This window comes from Loxodonta africana, chromosome 18 (genome assembly GCF_030014295.1).
Source record: "Loxodonta africana isolate mLoxAfr1 chromosome 18, mLoxAfr1.hap2, whole genome shotgun sequence".
Taxonomy (NCBI): Eukaryota; Metazoa; Chordata; class Mammalia; order Proboscidea; family Elephantidae; genus Loxodonta; species Loxodonta africana.
In genome coordinates this window covers 35,760,524-35,777,439 of record NC_087359.1, presented here as the reverse complement: position 1 = coordinate 35,777,439, position 16,916 = coordinate 35,760,524, and the positions used below count along the sequence as shown (strand labels likewise).

At 41.4% G+C, this 16,916-nt stretch overlaps 1 protein-coding gene across 5 annotated transcripts in view; it reads left to right on the top strand.

Moving 5' to 3' along the window:
• The window catches only part of WIPF2 (WAS/WASL interacting protein family member 2), a 39,261-nt gene that overhangs the window by 10,772 nt on the left and 11,573 nt on the right, over window positions 1-16,916 (top strand). Inside the window, exons 2-6 of one of the 5 annotated variants that reach the window (XM_023553670.2) lie at window positions 7,310-7,430; window positions 10,945-11,076; window positions 14,211-14,343; window positions 15,042-15,164; window positions 15,780-16,436. In XM_023553670.2, coding sequence (XP_023409438.2) covers window positions 11,014-11,076; window positions 14,211-14,343; window positions 15,042-15,164; window positions 15,780-16,436 — 976 coding nt within the window. In that variant the 5' untranslated portion in view covers window positions 7,310-7,430; window positions 10,945-11,013. The other 4 variants (XM_010594423.3, XM_023553671.2, XM_064271108.1 and 1 more) reach the window with 4 other exon arrangements.

The following is a 16,916-nucleotide window of genomic DNA, read 5'->3' as shown; positions in this document are numbered from 1 at the left end:
AACACATTAGTGGAGGAGTTTTTCCAGAGGCTTTATGAAAAAGGGTCTGTGGGGTGAGGGGTGCCTGGTTTTGAGGTCTTGCATGTCTGAAATTTCTCTTTTTACCCTCACACTTGTTAATAATTTGGCTGGGTATAAAATTCTATGTTGGAAATAATATTTCTGTGGAAATTTTAAGCTATTGCTCTGTGGTGTTCTGACTTTTGAGTAGTATTGCGATATTTGATGCTATTCTGACTCTGGATTCTTTGTATGGGATCTGCTTTTTCTCTGGAAGCTTTTAGGACTTTGCCTTTATCCCTAGTATTAGAAAATAGAAAAATACTGTGCATTGGTGTGGATGTTTTAAAATTCATTACGGTGGGCGTTTAGTGAGCCGTTTGAGTCTGGAAGCTTGTATTTATCTGTCCTGGGAAATTTTCTTGTATTTCTTTTATAATATATTACCTCTTTGATAATTATCTCTCTTCTTCCTTTCTGGAACCCCTGTTTTCTAGATGATGAAACTCCTAGGCTGATGTCTAATTTTTTTTTACTTTTCTCACCAATTTTTCACCTTTTCCTTCGTTCAGTTTTTTGGGAGATTTCTTTAGCTTTTTCTTCCAACTCTTGTATTTTTCATTTCTGCTGTCAATTTTTTAATTTTCAAGAGCCCTTTTTATTTTTCTTTGAATTTTATATATAAATATGTCTGCATAGTGACAGGAATTCTTTTTTGTTTGTTTTGGTTCCTGTCTTTCATGTTAGAGGTTTTCCTGAAATGTCCATCTGTTCATTTTTAAGAATGAGGCACTGAAAAGCTCTGAGTGTAGGATCCTGGCTCATCAAGTGGTGGGAACCACTTTAGGGTAAATTGGCAGCCTGGTCATTTTCCTCAGAGGACTCCTTCATTCTCCTGCTTAGAGAGTATAAGTCTGGCAGCAGATGTTTTTGGAACCAGGTGGGAAAAGAGAGCTGGGCAGGTGGGGAGAGATCTCGCTGTTGAGTAGTTAGACTTTCACCTTTATTCCTCTATTTTCAATATAACACGCCTACCCTTATTTGTGCCTGGTCCCTTGATAGAGACCCTCTGGTTCATCTGTTCCAATCTTCTTCCTGGCCCCATGGGGAGGGGAAGGAGGGGATGGAGGATTCTGTTTCTTACATAGACTTTCAACCAATCTTACTGTTCTACCCCCCACACCCCCTTTTTATAGAGGTACCAGGTGCCTCCAATTTCTGAGCCTTTTCTGAGATTCTGTGGTGAAAATGGCGGCTTGCTTCTTGGCTTCTTTCTGTTGCAGGCATTTATCACCAGTACATCTGCTTTCCAGCTTCCAAAATTTTGTGGACCTCTCTCTCTCTCCTATTGTCGCCTTTCTCATTTTCTTTGTTTGCTTTTTTAGGTTTATGCCTTAAAAAAAATCCCTTTGCTGTAATTTTAAGGGTGTTTTATAAGGGTATATTGATAAATGCATGTGTCCAATCTGTCACATTTAACAAATGTACTTATCAGCTTCTTGCTGATATCCATTCAGACACCATAGCATCTGTGCAGCTGATTACTAATAACTCCTTTAGAACAATGTTTTCCAAATTTCACTAATACCAAGAGTCACTTAAAGCACTTGTTGAATATACAGATTACCAGATTGATCTCCTGAATTTTTTCTGATTTTAGTAGGTTTGCACAGGAATGTTTGTTGTTTAAACAAATGCTGTAGATATGCATCTTATTTTCAGGCAAGTTTGGGAAAGCCTGTTTTGGAAAATTCTTCTAAATCACTTATTGCCATTTTAAGTTTCAAAGGCAAACTTCTTAGGCTTCCCCTGATACTGCTTTTGTATTCAGACTCTGTTTTAGTCTGTCTAGCATTGGTCTGGATTTCTAAATTAGGATGTGTGCCCTTCATCTGATTTGGACACTTATTTTTCTGCCTCTTTATCTGAGACTAGTATTAAATACTGGTTGTGTGGCCTTGTGTGACTCCATTTTTTAGCCAACATCTCTAAACCCACTGGTTTCTCGGATATGTGTGGGTGGGGAGGAAATATTAGTTATGAACATTGAGCTCTCTGCATCATTTCACTGTCTAAATCCAGGAATCTGTTAATGTTTTTTGGTGAAATGGAAAACTGACTCAGGCTTTGAAAACAGATGTACTAATCATCTGCCTTGAATTTATGCAGCATCTTTTTTGGAGATGTTTAAGCACCGTGATTTGAAGTTTATTTCTGGCTTTGACAGCCTTTTTCTTTGCGATATGAAGGGTCACATTCTCTTCTTTTTGTGTTCTAGATCCCTAGACCTAGAGAGGAAAAACTGCTGTATCTTTTCCTGCCAGTCTGTCAAGCATCTGGACGTGAGATGTTTGCACCTGCTCCTTGGTTGCTGTGAATTGTTTGGAGGTCAGGAGCCAAACAGTACCTATCTTAGCAAGGTTGCAGAAGCCAAGGGTAGTCTCTAGTTCTCAGTTTGTGGAAACCTGGTGGCTGTTATTAGCTAAAATATAGCCTGAGGAAGCCAGGTTGGCTTTGATATCGCACTTATTTGCTTTAGAAGAGGAGGAGCAGCTCTATAGAAATAACTGATACATTTTTACAAGTTCCACTGAAACAGCTTTGGGGAATGAAGTCATAAAAACAGCGCTAAATCAGAGGAGTTATTGTCCCACTGATTCTTGAGACAATCAGAGGGTTTTCTTCTTGCTTTGCCTTGAGGGTAGGATGGGTGCTGGGGATGTTTATCTCTGTTTTGGATGATTTTTAGACATTTAATTTACAGTTGCTCTTACATTAGTTATCTCCAGTCATCCTTTTTATGAAGCCATTCCTTGTGGCTGTGGTTATTTAATTGAACACAGGGTAGACATCTCATTGATTTGTCATCATTTTAGATGAGAGGACTTGGCTCTCGGTTGCCCTGCGTCTGGGAATAAGCTCTGATACCTAATTTTACCACATAAAGTAGTATATGAATAAGTAGACTTTTTTTTTTTAATAATTTTTATTGTGCTTTAAGTGAAAGTTTACAAATCAAGGCAGTCTTTCACATAAAAACTTATATACACCTTACTACATACTCCCAATTACTCTCCCGCCAATGAGACAGCCCGCTCCCTCCTTCCAGTCTCTCTTTGCTTGACCAGTTTGCCAACTTCTAACCCCCTCTACCCTCTCATCTCCCCTCCAGACAGGAGATGCCAACACAGTCTCAAGAGTCTACCTGATGCAAGTAGCTCACTCCTCATCAGCATCTCTCTCCAACCCATTGTCCAGTCCAGTCCATGTCTGATGAGTTGGCTTCGGGACTGGTTCCTGTCCTGGGCCAACAGACAGTTTGGGGACCATGACGGCTGGGGTCCTTCTAGTCTCAGTCAGACCATTAAGTCTGGTCTTTTTATGAGAATTTGGGGTCTGCATCCCACTGTTCTTCTGCTCCCTCAGGGGTTCTCTATTGTGTTCCCTGTCAGGGCAGTCATCAGTTGTGGCTGGGCACTATCTAGTTCTTCTGGTCTCTGGATGATGTAGTCTCTGGTTCATGTAGCGCATTCTGTCTCTTGGGCTCGTAATTGCCTTGTGTCCTTGGTGTTCTTCATTCTTCTTTGATCCAGGTGGGTTAAGACTCATTGATGCATCTTAGATGGCCGCTTGCTAACATTTAAGACCCCAGATGCCACTCTTCAAAGTGGAATGCAGAAAGTTTTCTTAATAGATTTTATTTTGCCAATTGACTTAGATGTCCCCTGAAACCATGGTCCCCAAACCCCTGCCCCTGCTTTGCTGACCTTCGAAGCATTCAGTTTTGAATAAGTAGACTTTTAAGTTTACATCCTGTAGGGTTTTAAAAAAATAATCTAGGATAAGAGGGAAGCGTCATATTAGAGGGAAAAGCTGCATTATTGGGATTCATCTTCACGTTTTTACTAGAGAAATTATATTTGACAGGATTTCATCATACAGTGTTTTATCTTTCTTCTGCTTCCTTCCTTTTCTTTTCCTGGGTTGTGTACTGCTTGTAACAGTGAAAAGTCATTGATGTAAAGAATAGAATATCCAGTTTTAATTTATAAGTCCTAAGATTTTCAGTTTAAATATTCATAGTAGGTATGTGATTTTTTTATTGCTTGTCGAATCAGTCAGATTTACTGCATAGTTTGAATTTTTGTGATGAAAAATACCTGCAGTTGGAAAAATGATTTTTTTCCCTCCATCACGTAACCTTGAAATTTTAATTAATCTCATCTCTACACGTGATAGAAATCTGTCTCACCAGGAGTTTGACTGGATTGAGTTTCAAGGAGGAGGTAGCACTTTGCCTGTTGACAGGAGAGGGCTGTAGATTTTTTTCGTACCGTAGAAGGGCTTTTTTGGTGTGGTGGTGGTAAGGTATGCGTTAACATAAAAGTTATTCTAGCCTTTTTGTTGGTATTTTAGAGAAACCAGACATGCTTCAGTTTAAAGCCCCTACTATAGTCTCCTAGTACACATGGAGGTGTGCTCTTAGTCTGTGTTGACATCAGTTTCTACCAAATTACAGGAACCTGTTTGCCTCCTACAGTTTGTTGGTTTCCTAGAGTGGCACGTGAAGGCTTTGCAGCAGCTCTTGGCCCTTCTCCCACATTGGGATTCTTCGGCCAAGGGACTGGATGCTGTTATGCCACTATGGTAAGGAGCTGTTACCTCCCATACTGTATTGCTTTTCAGGAGCAGAGTCGAAGGGCAGGTGGACAGGCAGGCACATTGCCATCAAGTGACTTTTAACCTTGGAAGACTTCCAATTAATTCTTAGGTCTCTAGCTGCGCTTAAGCCGAGAGATCAAGTACAGTCTGTGGGATTACAGGATAAACTGACTAAACTTGTGGTTTACTTTGGGTGTGACGAGCTGGTGCCTTTAGTCTTCTTTGGTCTTACAAGTATATTGGGTGGAGGATACTACTTTTGGATTTGGAGGATGGCCTTCAAGGCCTCAGATTTTATCTCCTGCCACTCTTTTCCTCACTCTGTGTAGCCACCCTGGCTGCCTTACTAGTTAGCTAACACATCAAGCTCATTCCCACCTCAGAGGGTTTTCCCTTGCAATTATTTCTGTCTGGAGTGCTCCTTCCCCCAGATGTTCATACGGGTTGCTCTACTCATGGAGAGAATTCTTTGGAGAGCTTGCCATTCCCCTTCTCCCACACCCTCTATAAAGGAACATTCTACCCCTCTCCTGGAGTCTCCCTTTATGATTCTGTATTTTTTTTCCATTTATCATTAACTGAGATACTGAAGTTATATTTGTTTCCTTGTTTATTTCTTCCACTAGAATGTAAGTCCTAAGACTGTAGAAGCTTGTCCATCTTCTAGAGCAGGGTTTCTGAACTTCAATGTTATTGACATTTTGGATTGGATAATTCTTTTTTGTCGGGGGGGCTGTCCTGTGCATTTTAGGATGTTTAATAGCATCTCTGGTTTCTATCCACTAGATGCCAGTAGCATCTCCAAGTTGTGACAGTAAAAAATGTCTCTCGATGTTGTCAAATGTCTCCTGGGGGACAGAATCACCCCTGTCTGAGAACCATTGTTCTAGAGCAGTGTCTTGGCACATAAACCCATTAACCTATTGATTCTGACTCATGGTGACTCATGTGTTACAGAGTAGAACTGTACTCCATAGGGTTTTCTTGGCTGTAATCTTTATGGAATCACATTGCCAGGCCTCTCTTCCACAGCGTCACTGGTGGGTTCGAATTGCCAACTGTAGGTTAGTCATTGAGCATAAACCATTTGCACAACCCAGGTACTTTCTTGGCACATAGTGCGTGCTTAATAAATATTGACTGGACTGAGTGGTGGGTGCTCAATAAATATTTAGTGAATGATGGATGAATTCATGAATGAATGAATTTAGCAAGTTAAGAAATTTTGGAACACTGAACTATGTGCATAGCCTCACGTTTCTTCCTTTCCTCGTTCCATAGATATTCCCATTCTTCTTTTTTGTTTCTGGTCCATTGATCCATCCTTTGCTGCTTTTTTTCTCCACTCACATTTACTTGCTCTTTCAGACAGTGCTGTTCTTAAATTTACTTTTGTTCAATTCGGCAAGTGATTATTGAGCACCTATTCTATGCTGTAAAATAATATGAGAAAATTATAAAAAGATAAGGTGCTGTATGTACTTAAGAGCTCATTGGGTAAAATGGACATAGATACATGACATGTTAACTCCAAAGTTTCTTATTCCAGGGTGATGTCAAAACTGGTTCTAATGGGCCCACCATTAGGGTTATTTGAGCCAGTAGTTAAATGTTTATCAGAACATATCAATTGCTATTGAATGTAGAATCTAATTTTTATAAAAATCTACTCCTTAAGTTTTTACTTATTTTCGTTTGTTGCAATTATGCTTGGTTTCTTGATATTAATTCTGTTTGACTAGAGACCTGGTTGAGAAATATACAAAGTGGACTTGGTCATTTTGGATTTCTAGTTTGACGTGAATGTTTCTGGGGCTAATTGTAGTATTGAAGGGTTGTAAACAGTTGATTCATCCATGGGTTTTGAATATCCATGCTTGAAAAGTCTCACCATCCCACCTAACTGGGTTATTGAAGCCACATCAGGCAAAGCTGTCATCCCTTCTGACTGGGATTGAAATACACCAGACAAAACCCGCATTCTCCATTATGTGACTTTCTTTGTCCTATAGCAAATGACTTTCTCTTTCTGCCAAATATTATGCTCCATCTCTGACACTTACAGAGAGATTTCATTTGATGTGAACTATGGGATGAGAATTCCATTAAGAGAACAGCTGGAACTTTTTTTTGAAGACATAACTGTCTTCTTTTTAGGTTTCCGAAGACAGTAGACAGAGCTATTGTGGTCATTCGGACCCAAAACCAAACCCACTGCTGTCCAGTTGATTTTGACTCATAGCAGCCCTATAGGACAGAGAACCGCCTCGTAGAGTTTCCAAGGCTGTAAATCTTTATGGAAATAGACTGCTACATCTTTTTCCCGCAGAGCTGCTGGTGTGGTCGAGCCGACCTTTTGGCTGGCAGCTGAGTGCTTTAACCACTGCACCACCAGAGTTGCTGGTCTTTCAGAAAACAAAAAAAAACCCAAACCCATTACCATCAAGTCAATTCCGACTCGTGGTGACCCTGTGGAACAGAGTAGAACTGCCCCCTAGGGTTTCCAAGGAGCAGCTGGTAGATTCGAACTGCTGACCTTTTGGTTAGCAGCCAGATGCTTAAATAGTGTGCCACCAGGGCTCCAGTCTTTCAGAAAGTTTCCTTAAATGTCTGTTTTACCTGTCTCTCTGTTTCTCTGTGTTGGAAGGAGATTTAATAGGATATTAAAAGAGTTGAACGTGTCTACGAAAGAAGAGAGAACTTTTTTGTTGACATCCTGAATTCAGGCCCTTTAGACTTTGCTGAGGGAAGCACCCTACTTTTTTCAGGTTAGTTTTTTTCCCTGTGGGATTTTGTTGGGTACTTTGATACAAAAGCTGTAATTTACTCTGTAATCAAAACTGAGATCAAAGGAAAGTACTGTTACCTGAGGTCTCTTAGCATGAAAGTGGAAGATGGCACTAAGAGTTAGAATTTTTATTGATTTTTTTCTTTTTAAAATAACTTGCAGTTGAAACCTGAGTTCTATAGCCCCAGAACACCAGTTGAATAAAGGCCCAAAGTTGTAGCCATAACTAGGGATATCTCTCAGATAATTTTAAATATATGAAAAAAGCAACAGCTAAATTGGATTCTTCATTTATCAAATATAAAAGGCAATAGTTGGTGTCATTCTACTTAAGAAAATCCCCTGCCTGAAAAATATAGAAATATTTGGAGTGAAACATTAGGAAATTGAATAAAAAAATAGGGTTTGTCTTTTGATGCGTAGAAGAAAGGACTTTTTAAAAGGTGCATTGCTTGTGTCTTATGAAGACTTAGCTTCGAATTCTGTGATCCATTTGGCATCCTGAAGATTTGAAATAATGCACAGTTTATTTCAAAGGAACTGAGTCTGAGAATATAAAAAGCTTATTATGTTGGTTTTTAAGATGGAAGGGCTTAAGGAAGGGAATGAGAATTGCCGAATTGCTGAACTAGAGGCAGTCTCAAAATATTTCCGAAAATCAAGGACTCTGAAGAGCACGAATGGTGGTTCATATTTATAATTTCATAGATCAGAAAAGAAAGACTTAAAAATTCTGTAGAGAATCTTTTTTTCTTTTTAAATTTAATCTTAAGTTTAACCTCAGGAATATTGAATTCTTACAGTTGCAATAGACAGTGATTCCAGAAGGCCTGAATTTGACCTTTGAATAAAAATAGTTGGTCACTGAAATTTATTGACCATTAAACTTTAAGGATCCCAGGTGGCACAAGGGCTGAGCACTTGGCTGCTAGCCGAAAGGTTGACAGTTTGAAACCACCCTGCAGCTCCCTGGGAGAAAGACCTGGAAATCTGTTCTGGTAAAGATTTCAGAAAACCCGTTGGGAAAGTTCTCTTCTGTCACATGGGGTCGCTATGAGTGGAAGTTTACTCCCTGGCACCCAACAACAACAAACCATTAAACATCATGAACTGTTCTTGGTTCATTTGTTTTTAACTAGAAAGTGTTCTCAAAGTAGATCCCCTCTGTACTGGAAGTCTGAAACTTGTTTGAATAAAGTTTCTTTTGGGGCTTTTCAGGGAAAGGAAAGTTGTTTTAATTTGAATTCACATAAATTAGGTTGCTCTTGGAGAATATTTAGGAGGCTGATTTTTTTGTTTGTTTTTCCTGTCACTAAGAGACGTATCAAGTGGGTTGAATTTTCATTTGGTAAAAAAATAGTAGAAAATTGCTTAACCACACCAATTTTTAGGGGAGGTTTCCCCCCCCCAGCGGTGATTAGTGAAGTGGAAAGGAATCAGCCTGGAAGGCCAGGGCAGAGTCATACACCTCCACGGTTTGTTCCTGGCTGATCTTGGGCAAATTGCCCCTCAGGTCAGTCTCTCTCTGTCTCTCTCGTATGCATGCACATATTCCCACTCTTAGACTTTAAAAACGGGAAGGATAATAACCCATGGTAAAATGGGAAGGCTAATGCCCCACTCTAGTGTATTATTATATAGTGTAATAAATGTCACTGATAGAAGTAGGTTGTACATGCATACCTCACAGAGGCAGAAGAAAGGTTGAGAGCCACTGCCAGTAGTTCACCTTAAAGTAACTTGGTGAAGGTAATGTTACTTTGATGGGTCTCTTGGAGTTTGAACTGAGCCTATGTTAGGAAGCCATCTTTAACTGCATAGTATATTGGTGGTCTTTTCCAGTGGGTTGCTTAAAAGAAAAAGATTTGGCTTGCTAGAGAATTACTGCTTTGCTTAATAAGTGGTGCTGTCTGCCAGGCATGAGGTTGTTCCTTTAGGTCATTACTTATTTTTTAGCATGTAGGTTGTGTTGCATCAGCTGTGGCTATAAAAAGAATTAGGGGCTTGTCTGAATCTCTTTTCCAGGTCATTCTAGAAGACCATTTCAACCATGGCAGTGGCCAAAGGTAGATAGAACTGGATACTCAGAAAAGGCAGGAACAGAGGTGGCTAGAGTTAGTCTATTCAGAACCAGCATTTTCAACTATTATTTTCCCTGTTGATTCCTGATTTCTTTGAGAATGCTGTGGGGGCTTTGAGGTGAGTCCAGAAAATTCGAAGAAAGTTTTTATCTTTTTCTTATGTTTTATTTTAAATTTGCCCCCCAGTGATAGATGTTCTGCTTATGAAGATTTACTATTTTGATCAATTTTTAAAACCTTGTGTGTTAGATCCCTGGCAATGAAAGACTAGACTTAGCTTTGAAACCAGAAACAGGAAGGTATTTCCTTTGGAGGGGAGTCAGCTGCTCATTTCTTAAAGAGAGTTCAGACACCACTGCCCATGGAAATTACCTCACCAAAGCACTATCCAGTTCTTTGTGGTTGGAAGAACTAGTTGTGTTGGGCAGCAAGCCTATAGTGGTATTACACTGGAAAGGATGTGGGTTTTGAAGACCTTCACAGTCACGATTCTGTCAGATTCTTCTCCCCTCCAAAGGTTCCTGGTTTTATAGAACCTTTGGAAAATTTACCGTTCCCTTCGCCATTTTCAGGACATCAAGAAAAGTGTTTAAGTGGTTATTCCTTTATTCACAGAGATGGTTTGTTGACCCCTGTAAAGAGTTTAGAACCAGGTTTACTCAGTGGGTTGCCATTCCTGATTTGATCTTTTAGGCTTGGCTTGGGACAGATCATCTCCCATCTGTGCTAGGTGCTGCCTGTGAATTTTTCTCTGGGTCCTAGTCTTATTAATCCCCTTGCTCAGAAGCAGTTCTTTCATGGATTGGTTGGTAAAGCTCACTGTTCTATCTTGAACTTCTCTTGTCACCTGTGAGTAAGTTGTACTCATGATGGCTGGTTAATTTGGATTCCGGTTTTTTTTTTTTGGAGGGTCAGGAAAAGGGGTTTCATTAGGACAGATTATCAGGGGAGGTGATCACTGGAGGGTAAAATGAGGATCACTTACAGACTCTACTGGAAGGACAGCTGTATAGTTTTTAGTGTGAAATGTTTTGAGCCCTGATAAGTGCCTGATTCTCACATGATATTTATATTTTGATCAGATTCCAGGAATGTGACTATCCCAGTATATTCAGTAATCTGTGACCCACTAACTAAAAATGGTTCTTACACTTTTAAAGGGTTGTAAAAAACAAAACAATGAATAGTATGCAACAGAGACCATGTATGGCCTGCAAAACCTAAAATATTTATTACGTGGACTTCTACAGAAAAAGTTGGCCAAGCCCTGGACTGTCCATGATCATAACGGAACTAGAAGATGAGGTGCTGAGTCTCTCTCTTTCTGGTGTCACACCCAGCCCCCTAGTTCTCCTGGGCACTCAGTGTGTCTGTGTTAAGGTCGTTCTTAATGAATTTCTGTTTCACTTGCAGGTATATGAGTGACCTAAAGCTGCAAATTAAAGCGGAGAGAGAGCAGTGCCAACTGGGTGCAGGGCAAGGATGCCAATTCCTCCTCCCCCTCCACCCCTACCTGGTCCTCCTCCACCTCCCACTTTTAATCAGGTAGGTAGTCCTTCTGCCAGGCTGTCTTAAAACGTTTGAGTCAGTAGATCAATGACCCTCACATATTGTTTTTTTTTTTAACTTCCTTTGCTAGAAATTTTAGATTTTTTTGCCCATAACATTCTTAACTCTGAGCCTGCTCTTTAATCCTCACTTTCAGACATCCCAGGTTTTTGGGCCTGGTGTTAATGGGTACTTAGCGTTTCCTGGTATAAGACCTGGTGTTCTCAAAGACATGTGGTATAAGAATATGGAGAATAAACAGGTAAAGTCATCAGCTAGTTCTGATGCCAGAGAGGTCCTGCTTGGACCATAATGGCTTGTCTTATTTTCTTGTCCTAATTCATTCTAAATGTAGATATTGATAGGTGGCATCTGGGTAGGAACTAGTGTTTCCCCCTAAAAATACTTGCCCAGTAAAGGTCAGTGTGTCATTTCTCCAGCATTCGTGAGAAAAAGAATGGGGATTCCTGTGGTTATTTCTCGCAACCATTTCATCTCCTCCTCTTCTACTCCAAATTAGTTCATTTTAAAGCCAAGTCCATCAAATCTGACAGCTTCATCAAGAAAGAAATATGTAATATATTAGTATGAACACTTAAAAGTTTGATAACGGGAGAAAAAAGCAGTGTGGCTTCTGAACCAGGGAGGCAACCACTTTAACCATATTTGGGTTGTGATACCCGGTGTTACATGAGAAAGAAGGAACTGGTGTGTTTTACCTCATTTTTGTAAAATTTTAGAAGTAAAAGTAGCTTTAGAGAATTAGTAACCGGGGTGTGTGCATGTGTGTGTGTTTAACAGATGTGAAATTATGCCCTAAAGAGGAAAAGTGACTTGCCTAGCTAATTTCTTTCAGAGCTAGGACTAGAGTTCAGGTCTGCCAACTTCTGGTCAAGTGTTTTTTCCATAATTGCTGGTTTACTTACATTTTGTTTAAGGATTGAACCCCCTTTGTAGATGAAATTCTATGTGGAAGCCTAGTAAGTGAAGTAGATAAAGGTAGAGCTTCTCTGGTTATAGTGTCGATGACCCAGAGTGTCTCCTCGAATCTCTGTGTGGGTTACTGCTCTGAGTCATACTGTCTTAGTCATTCACTCAGTAGCCTTTTATTGGGACTGTAAAATGCTGTCAGAAACTGTCTAACATCAGGGAGGCTAATGACCAGGATCAGCCCAAAGCTGATTCGCATGAGGTGGAGGCTGCATACTTCCACTCTCCAACCTTTTTACCCATTCTGGTACTGGCCATCCCTCACACTGTACTCTCTACATTTCTTCTAGGTTTGATAATTTGTTAAAATGGCCACACAGAACTCACAGACTACACTTACAGTTTAGATTATTGCTTCAGGGGATGTGGTGAGACATGAAGCTGAAGATAAAGTTAAGTAGTTTATTAAGGAAGTAACAGGGTGCTACTCAGGATCAGGATCAGGAGGCATGTAGGCAAAGTCTCCCTTTCTCAGTGCAGGGCAGCTCTTCCAATTCAGGCTCTTGGCCACACAGGCCTTCTCTCAGCCCGCTCAGGACAGGCTCCTCTTTGCTCTGCCCTCTGTTATGACAGACTCTGCTGCTGGACTGCTCCTGGGCCTGTCACTGTCTTCGTTGTTAACAGCCTGTGTTACAGCTCTTTTAGGAGGTTCTTTGCCTCCTTTTTCTCTGCTTCTTTTTTGCCTTTTCTTGTTTCTGTTGCTTCCTGCTACTTGTCTGAAAAACCTCTGTGGAGCTGGTTGCATATATACACAAACTCCTTTTCAGTTTCAAGGCATGGGTCTTCCACCAGGGCCACAAACTGACCAATCCACTGACCAATCCCTTCGGTAGGCCACAGACACTTCATTTGCACAGTAGGCTCTAGTAACTTCATTTGCATAGTCTGTAGTCATTTCATTTACATAATATATTAATCAGTCCCTGCAAGGTGCATACCAATCACAGGACAGGCTGCAGCCCAGGACCAGACAAAAAGTATCAAGCCACAAGTTGTTTATAGCTTACCTAAGAAATGCCAGTCAACCTGGACAAAAGTAACAAACCCTCAGGGATAGAAGACGAGGGCAAAGGTAACTCCTTGGGGTTTAGGGGAAAAATCACTCAAGCTGTTTTTCCAAAGAACCAAAGCAAAAGGCCACATGAAGGAACTCATTTCATCAGAGAGACTTACTGCGTATCAGGGACTCAGCTAGGTACACAATTTAGAAAATCCAGATAATTTTATTCTATGCTTAAGTATTACTTGACTGTATTACAAAAGAAAATATTGATAAAAGAAAAAAGCAGTCAAAGAAGGTGCTTAGGAGGGAAGTGATTCTTGAGTCTTAAAGGATGAGTAGAGTTTAGCCAGAAAGAGTAGAGGGAGGAAGGGCTTCAGAAGTCGAGGATGCAGACTGTGGAAGGGTGCTGATTTGTGAGAAGTTAGACTGGGGTATAGATCATTGTTTAAGGGGATGTGGGGAGAGATGAAACTGAAGGTGTTGGCTGAGGGTTTGAATTTTTTTCCTAGTGATGATGGGAAGGTGTGGAAGTATTTTCGGCAGCAGCAGGAGTGACCTGACTGAATTTGTATTAGAAAGGTCACTCTTAACAGTATGGACAGTAGATGGGGTGTTGCAGTTGAAAATTGAGGGTTTGGACTGGAGCAGTGAGGATGGAGAGTGGAGGATGAATTCAAGAAACACTTAGGAAGTAAAGAGTTTGGTGAATGAGGAAAAGGAAAGAGATTTGAAGGACTGGCTTGGGGGCTTGATTTAAATGAGGTAATGCAAGTAATGTGCTTAGCACAATACCTGAGACACAGTAGGGGCTCAGTACATGTTTGCCTCGATGATGATGATACATATAAAGCATCTAACACTATGACTAACATATAGGTACTCAGTAAGAATTAGTGTAGGCCCCCATCATAAGCTTCTGAATAGGAGGGAGACCCATACCCTTCACAGAAGGTAGAATAGGAGAAAAAGAAATAAGAAGAATGATATCAATAATAATTGTATAATTAGGTTAGACAGGCAGAATGCTAGGGGAGGTTATGGCATCCTTATGGAACCCACTTTGACTGAGGTCATTTATCTCAAGCTTGTGATAGAAGGGGAGTATTTGGAGGGAACTTATATTTTCCTCTTCCTTCAGGCAAACACAGTGCAGCCCAAGCTGAGTAGAGATGAACAGCGGGGTCGAGGTGCCCTCTTACAGGACATCTGCAAAGGGACCAAGCTGAAGAAGGTGACAAACATTAATGATCGGAGTGCTCCCATCCTTGAGAGTGAGTCTAAGCTTCATTTCCTAGCCTTGAACCACCAGGATGCCAAGATTGACTTGGAGACTTGGCTGGTTGCTGTTGTTCTTGGGTCCTGAGTGGGAGTTTTGTCCTGGGGTTTCCTTTGGCTCTCTTCCCATCTGCTCATTTAAATACCTTAGAAGTTGCTTCTTGATCTTTACGAAGCATTCTCAAGGTTAAGACTCCATCTCCTATTGTAACTAGATGCTTATTAGGGACACATCCTTGGCTGTTCTCTAAGGAGTCCCCCATATTCCTGGAATCCACTTGGCTAAAGCTAAAGATGGTTTTATAATCGCTACAAGGGTCCATTCCCATAGGCTTCTGCAGAGTTTGCTCACACCTGGGGCCCTGAGCCATTAGCCCCCTTATCATCTGGGACTTGGAAAGGAGAGCCTAGAGAACTCTGCTGAACATTTCTTCATTCCAGTTATCCCTATGCCCTAAATAAGGGAGGATTGACTCCTTGTTCCTTTCGTATTTTCTCTTTCATCACAGTGAAGTTTCATCTCCACACAAAGCTGTGGAACAGAGAGGCTTAGTTTTTTGTAATGGAAAGGCAAAAAGCAAGATTGGTTTGTTTGCAAATTAAAGCCCAGATAGAGGAGGGGTTTCCTCTCAGGATTGATTCAGTCACTGCTTCAGAGCATGTGAAATGAAAACCCTAACGGTATGCCTTCCAGAGCCTAAAGGAAGCAGTGGTGGTTATGGCTCAGGAGCGGCTGCCCTGCAGCCTAAGGGAGGCCTCTTCCAAGGAGGCGTGCCGAAGCTCAGACCTGTGGGAGCCAAGGACAGTTCAGGTACTGGTAAGTACTTTCTTAAAGATATTTTCCAAGTGCATTAATTTCTCTCCCCCCACTCCCTTTTTGGTCTTTAAATCTTTTTTTTTTTAATTGTAGTAAGTATATATGTAACAAAATATTGCCATTTCAACATTTTTTTACATACACAATTCCGTGGCATTAATTATGTCCATCATGTTGTTCAGCCATCACCACTGCCGGCTGCAGACTTTATCCCACGCTTGTAATGGAAGGGGATGTGGTGAGAGAGGAAGCTGAAGGTGCCCTTCACAGAAGCTCAGCATCCCCTAAACACATGCATTCATTTCTGATTGGTTCCAAGTGGGCCAAATGGGATTGAGCAGTGAGGTAGAAGTGGGAGGAAGGAGGCGTGGGAGCAGGGGAGGAGTGATAAAGTGATAAAGTAGCAAAAGCTGAGGAATTAAATAAAAATGTATTTAAAGTATATAAGTAATATTTTTTAATGGGTCCTGACCCTGCCACTGGATTAAAACCCAGAACTATATAAGAGCTTCCCTTGCTGCCGTGCAGATTGCACTGAGGAGGACAGGTAAAATAGACATACTAACCAACATATACCTAGCTCTGTTGACCCAGTTCTATCTGGTGTATTTATAGAGAGCCTTGCTGGAAAACCAGCCCTGCAAGTCCCAAGCTCTCGAGCTGCTGCCCCAAGGCCTCCGGTGTCTACAGCCAGCACCCGCCCTCAAGATGATACAGACAGCAGTCGAGCCTCACTCCCAGAACTGCCCAGGATGCAGAGACCCTCTTTACCAGACCTCTCCCGGCCTAATACCACCAGCAGTACTGGCATGAAGCACAGCTCCTCTGCCCCTCCTCCACCACCCCCAGGGCGGCGTGCCAATGCGCCCCCTACACCTCTGCCTATCCACAGCAGCAAAACCCCAGCCTACAACAGAGAGAAACCGTTGCCGCCGACACCTGGACAAAGGCTTCACTCTGGTCGAGAGGGACCTCCTGCTCCACCCCCTGTCAAACCACCTCCTTCCCCTGTGAATATCAGAACAGGACCAAGTGGCCAGTCTCTGGCTCCTCCGCCACCGCCTTACCGCCAGCCTCCTGGGGTCCCCAATGGACCTTCTAGTCCCACTAATGAGTCAGCCCCAGAGCTGCCACAGAGACACAATTCTTTGCATAGGAAGACTCCAGGTCCTGTCAGAGGCCTAGCACCACCTCCACCCACCTCAGCCTCCCCCTCTCTACAGAGTAATAGGCCACCTCCCCCAGCCCGAGACCCTCCCAGTCGAGGAGCAGGTAAGTGCCTGGAAGCACTTTTTTCCCCCAGGTTATACTGAGAGTTGAGTTTATCTTTTCATTCCACTCTTTCTCAGAGCTCCCCTTCAGTGATGGAAAAGAATAAGAAGTCATTAATTCATTCAACAGGTTTATTTATTGAATGCCTTTTTATGTGTCAGGCTCTGTTATAGGTATTCAGGAAACAGCAGTAAATAGAAAAGACAAAAAAATTCCTGTTCTCATGGACAAAGAAATAAATTAAATATGTAAATCAATTGTATGTAGTATGCTTTAGAGAAAAACAGTGCAGAGAAAGGGAGTAGGATATACTAGGTGGGGAGGTAATGCTATTTTAATTTGGGGTTGGGAGTAGGGTCAGAGAAAGCCTTACTGATACGGTGACAAATTAGCAGAGACTTAAAGTGATTTAGAGTAAGCTAAGCAGTTCATCTGAGTGAATACTTATTGCAGACACTGGGAATAAAAAATGCAAAGGCC